Genomic DNA, 5,052 nt, shown 5'->3' on the forward strand with positions numbered 1-5,052 from the left:
TATCACTTTTTCCCCCTACTTTTTCCCCTATTTTTTCATCTCCCGCAGCGGTTCCCCCTAAATACTCCCTCTATACCCCACTACCACTATAAAATATCATTTTCTATACCAACTATCAATTTTTTATCTACTAACAATTACTCGTGGACCCACAGCACAATGTTTAGGGTGATGAACAGTGACACGCCAGATTGAGGGGGAGAGAGAGGAGGACGGCGGGCTAGGGGGCGGTGCAGGGGGCACCGCTGCGCGCGTGGAGCGCCCCCTGCACGCGCCATGCAAGGGGAGGGGGCAGCGTAGCGGCTGCCGTTGCGCACAGCCTTACGCAGTGCAGTCTATACTACACTACTACAGTGCTGCTGCAACTGCTACTCCGACTACTAGTAACTAGTGGTAGCAGTAGCACCACGGACACGGAGTAGTTTATATGTTGTGGAGCTAGCCCTCGCTGCTCGTAGTTGTAGCTCCGGGCCTCCGGCTGCTGCCGCCGCCGCCGCCACAGGGAGAGCTAGCAAGGAGGTATATAGGTATAGCCGTATAGCTAGCTAGCTGCTGCTGCGTGAACGGGGAAGAGGGGAGGGGGCTGCTGTTGCAGTGTTGCCTGTTGGCCTGTTGCAGGCTCAGCTCGCAAGTCGCGTCTGCAGCAGCTGCTGCCTCAGGGAGGGGCTCATTACTCCCTCGTTGCGTGCTGCAGTTATTGCTTGCTACCGCTAGCTACTGTGTACGTTTTGGCCTTGCCAATAAGCTCTAATGGAGAGGATGCAGCTGCAACTGCAAGGGTCCATCGCCTCTTCGCTGGTAAGTTCACATACACTACACAGCCAGGGGAGGGGGCAGCCGGGCAGGCAATGGAGCACGCACGCAGCTTCCATTTGTAGCGGCAGGCAGCTTCTTTCTGGAGGAAGCTCCGTCGTAAATGCAATGGAGTATTAATTCTCCTGCTCCTGCTGCATGCCGCTGCTGCCTCCTCTAGTCTTGACGCTTCCTTTCCCTTCCATGCCCTCTCTGCATTGTTCACCTTTGCTAGTACTTCCCTCTCATGTCGTCGCAGTGGCAGCTCTGCCGCCGGCACCCACGCACGCACGCACGCACAATTCAATGCGCACCACTGTACTCGCTCTCTGTGCTTCCTGCTAGGAGATCGACATCGACTCGACTACTAGGAGTATCTTTAATGTCGTTGCTGCTGCTCCCCTTTCTCGATCGGCTTGCTGATGATGTGCCTTTCTTGCTCCCCTTCCGGCGATGGCGTGGTGATGACGACGGTGGCGGTAATGGAACAGTGGGCAGACAAGCAGCAGCAGGCGGCCAGCACCAACGCCGCAGCGGCGGCGGCGCAGATGCCCTTCCTGGCGCTGCTCCAGGGCGCGGGCGTTGTGGTGGAGGCGGAGCAGCAGGAGGAGCAGCACCACGACGGGCGCAAGCGGCAGGCCTTCGCGCGCGCCGTCTCCGACCTTGATCTGCTCGAGAGCTGCGTCACGCAGGCGGTAGCTCCCGCAGCGGCGGCGTCTGCGCCCGTGGCCGGCAGGACCGAGAGGCGGAGGAAGCGGCAGAGGCCCCGCGCGCGCGCCGCGCCGCCGCCGGAGAAGCGCAAGAAGCCCGAGGAGGCCGAGAGCCAGCGTATGACGCACATTGCTGTGGAGCGCAACCGGCGGCGCCTCATGAACGACCACCTCGCCTCGCTCCGCTCCCTCATCCCTTCCAGCTACACCCCGCGCGTAAGCTGCCAGCCCATGCAACGCCCATGCATGCAGACATCATCTACGACTAGGAGTACTGTTCGTATACACTGCACAGCACTCCACACGAGGCAGACAGTGCTGTGCTGTGCCTGTGTTCCGTTTCTGACGACGCGTGCCGCGCGATGCAACGATCGCATGCAGGGCGACCAGGCCACGGTGGTGGGTGGCGCGATCGACTACGTGAAGCAGCTGGAGCAGCAGCTGGTGGCGCTGCAGGCGGCCGCGGCCGCGCGGCGTGGCGTGGCCGGCACCGGCGCCGCCGCGGTGGCAACGGTCGCGTCGGACGGCGTGTTCGTGTCCCCGCAGTACGCGAGCTACTCGGACTCGCGCGGCGCCGGCGCCGGCGTGGACGTGGAGGCGACGGCCGCGGTGGGCGGGCACGTGCGCGTGCGCGTCGCGGGGAGGCGGTGGCCCGGGCGGCTCGTGCGCGTCGTCGCCGCGCTCGAGGACCTCCGCCTCGCGGTCTTGCACCTCGCCGTCACCTCCGTCGGACACGACGCCGTCGTGTACTGCTTCAACCTCAAGGTCAGCCCAGTGTCACGTCGATTTTACTTCTGGTCGTGCTCATAGCTCATGCATGTCCCGTCTCTTCTCACGCAATTGCGTTGCTTGAGTTATTTCCAGCAATTTAGCTGTTTTCATACTTATATTCAAACTTTATTCTACAAAACAGTATAATATGAAAAGCAGTGGATATATATAAATTTTAGATAATCTGCTGGATCAGCCTACGTACTCCCGTAGTCCCGTCCCTCGTTTTGCCAATCATGCGTTTGACTGGCGCAAAGTGCAAAAGAGTACACCTTTTCTGCAGTTTCCCGTTTTGTGTTAAAAAACCAATCTTCACGACTTCACCTGCAACCTGCATACGCCACAAACATGATTTAAATTCCGGAGGACTATTCTTTTATTATAAATTTTATATGAGTAGAGAGTAGTTTCTTTGCATATAGTTTTTTTTTTATAAAACATGATACTTCCTTTCCCCCCCCCCCCCCCCCCACCCACACAAATGCAAATATATAGGGCGTGTGCCGGTTTAAGGGATTTATGTTTGACCAAGTTTCTAACTATATTTTCTATGAATGATATGCAAAATTAAGGCTCTAAAACATGAAGGTTATTGTTTTTGAGATGGAAGGAGTATCATCATATATATACTAGTAATGCTACACTGGCAGCATTGTTTAAGTGTTTACTTCGCTAATAGTAACTTCTTTGCATTTATTGCTGCAGTACGTCTGCAGACTGTTTCCTTCGTTTCCAATAGTTTTTAGAAGCATCCTAGTCAATAACTTTTAGTGCTCTTTTTTTTCACCCGACTACTTGGAGACGCTCTTAGAGCATGCATGACGTTAAAACAAAGAAATTCATTCAGACTTAAATTGACGACCAAACTAGCACCATCTAATAACAGTATACTGCCAACGTAGTATTTCTAGTATGACAGCAGTAGATATATCTTGTGGGATTGCGCTACACGCTGACATGCACATGCACTCGATGCAAGCTGCCGCTGCCGCTGCCGCCATGATGGTTGCAGAAAGCGAGATGGCTGTTTTTCCTCGTGGAGCGTTGCTGCTGCGTGAGATACTGATTGAGAGATGAGAGATCTCTCTCTCTATCTCAAACCCCAGCGCAGTGCATGGGTCTCGACGCCTGTACCTTTCTGTTTAGGCAGGCTTTGGAGTATGTAGATGGAGTGTTCGAGAATACGATGAGCACCTGGTAGCCCGCTGCTGGCAGTGGTACAGGCATGTGGTGTATGAGACCACCGGCGCAAGTTACAGACAGATTAGCCCTTACAAATCTCAGCTTTTCCGATCCCTGTCTGTCTGTTTCCCTCTTGTCTTTGGAATCCGCGACGCCCGTCCTCGTCCGTCCCTAACCTTATACAGTACAGTGGTGGCTACAAAGCTAAATGGTACACATGTCCCGTGTACGTGCGTGCAGATGGAGGAAGGATGCGAGGTGGCGACGGCGGACGAGGTGGCGACGGTGGTGCACCAGATCTTCGCCTACGCCGCGGGCGCATGCTGCTGACGACGACGACGACGACGGGCAGCCGGGGAGGACGGGGGACGGCAAGTCAGGACCATGGTGGAGGCGGGCAGGCACGACGATGCATGTACACGACGAACGCGGGCGCGGAGGAGAGGAGAGGACGATGATGGCTGGCTGGCCGGGCGGGCGGGCCACCAGAGGAGGTCATGCGTACGTAGAGAGGTAGAGCAGCGGCAGCGAGCTAGGGGACCAAGCAAGCAGCGGCAGGCAGGTCCAGAGCAGCGCAGGGGGGAGGATAGGAGCCGGAGACTCCTACTGTAACTTGACTGTTGTTTACTTGGCTGGCAGTGGCAGGACCAGTACTTTCCATCCAGTAGGGAAGGGTGAAGAGTGAAGACTCTAGCTCGAGACTGAAGGCTGAAGCATGCAGTAGGCTAGCTGTAGGCTGTAGCGTTTTCTCCCTTGTCCTTGGAGACAGCCATGCATCCGTGTGTGCGTGTACGGTTCTATATAGACCACGCACAGGCACAGTATCGTGTGTGCTGTAGTTGAGCATTGGTGCTGTGGGGTTCCGTTGCGCGGTGCCGTGCAACTGCAACCTTCTGGCCTGAGCTGCTGTCTCTCTGGCAGTGGCAGGCTGCAAGCCCACCCCATCTCTGCGTGCGTCTGCGTCTCGCCGTGCATGTCCTCTCTGCTGTCGTCGTTGCCGCCGGACCCGTCCGTCTGCAGCGCATGCGCATGCGTCTCTCTGGGAGGAGGAGGAGGAGAGGACGGACAGGCTTTGCCCCATCGGGTGTGCCGTTGCTGCCGTGTACAGATGCACTCTCCTGTCCTGGGCGTGCCAGGCTGAGCGGCGCGGCGCAGACCACGCCGCACTGGCACAGGCCTACAGTAGCGTATGCGGCTGCGACTGCGACTCTGCGACGAGCGAGCAAGGGGCCGCGCGCCGCTGCTCGATCGGCCATGGCGGCCGGTCAAAGCGCCCATGCCATCATTGCCAGCCAACTGGTACGGTACCTGGTGCGAAAAGGTTTTGCCCCGATCCATCCATCCATCCTCCTCTGCTTCCTGCCCCGCGCGGCGCCGAGCGTCGTGGATGACCGTGCCGGTCCGCGCGCTCCGAATCGCAGAATCATTCTCGGCGTGCTGCCCCGCCCGCACCAAAAGAAGCTGTCGTGGCGTAGCCGCGGCCGCCTTTGCGTGTGCGGTGCAGCCTGTAGCTAATAGCTGTAACCTGCCGCGCGTGGCGCTGGCAGGCACTGCGTACGCCGTGCTCGGGCGGGTGCAGGTCACTGCGTTGTTTGTT

At 57.5% G+C, this 5,052-nt stretch overlaps 1 protein-coding gene across 2 annotated transcripts; it reads left to right on the top strand.

The window, feature by feature from the left end:
* Positions 1–255: 255 nt before the first annotated feature.
* Positions 256–4,298, top strand: LOC103631088 (transcription factor bHLH57). Of its 2 annotated transcripts, XM_023301382.2 has the most exons (4): positions 256–798; positions 1,284–1,718; positions 1,884–2,267; positions 3,696–4,298. In XM_023301382.2, exons 1-4 carry the CDS (start codon positions 751–753, stop codon positions 3,783–3,785), a joined length of 957 nt encoding a protein of 318 aa, XP_023157150.1. In that variant the 5' UTR covers positions 256–750; the 3' UTR covers positions 3,786–4,298. The 2 variants fall into 2 exon arrangements, with proteins under 2 accessions (XP_023157150.1, XP_035818343.1); XM_035962450.1 differs by lacking the exon at positions 256–798 and having other exon boundaries at positions 805–1,718.
* Positions 4,299–5,052: the final 754 nt, after the last annotated feature.

Source organism: Zea mays, chromosome 1 (assembly GCF_902167145.1).
Source record: "Zea mays cultivar B73 chromosome 1, Zm-B73-REFERENCE-NAM-5.0, whole genome shotgun sequence".
In the NCBI taxonomy this organism is placed as follows: Eukaryota; Viridiplantae; Streptophyta; class Magnoliopsida; order Poales; family Poaceae; genus Zea; species Zea mays.

Bases quoted from the DNA above. Each gene is read 5' to 3' on its own strand.
- LOC103631088 (XM_035962450.1), top strand. From the start codon at position 1,215: ATGATGTGCCTTTCTTGCTCCCCTTCCGGCGATGGCGTGGTGATGACG. The intron at 1,719-1,883 runs GTAAGCTGCCAG...GATCGCATGCAG, and splicing joins CTTCCAGCTACACCCCGCGC to GGCGACCAGGCCACGGTGGT. The intron at 2,268-3,695 runs GTCAGCCCAGTG...ACGTGCGTGCAG, and splicing joins TGTACTGCTTCAACCTCAAG to ATGGAGGAAGGATGCGAGGT.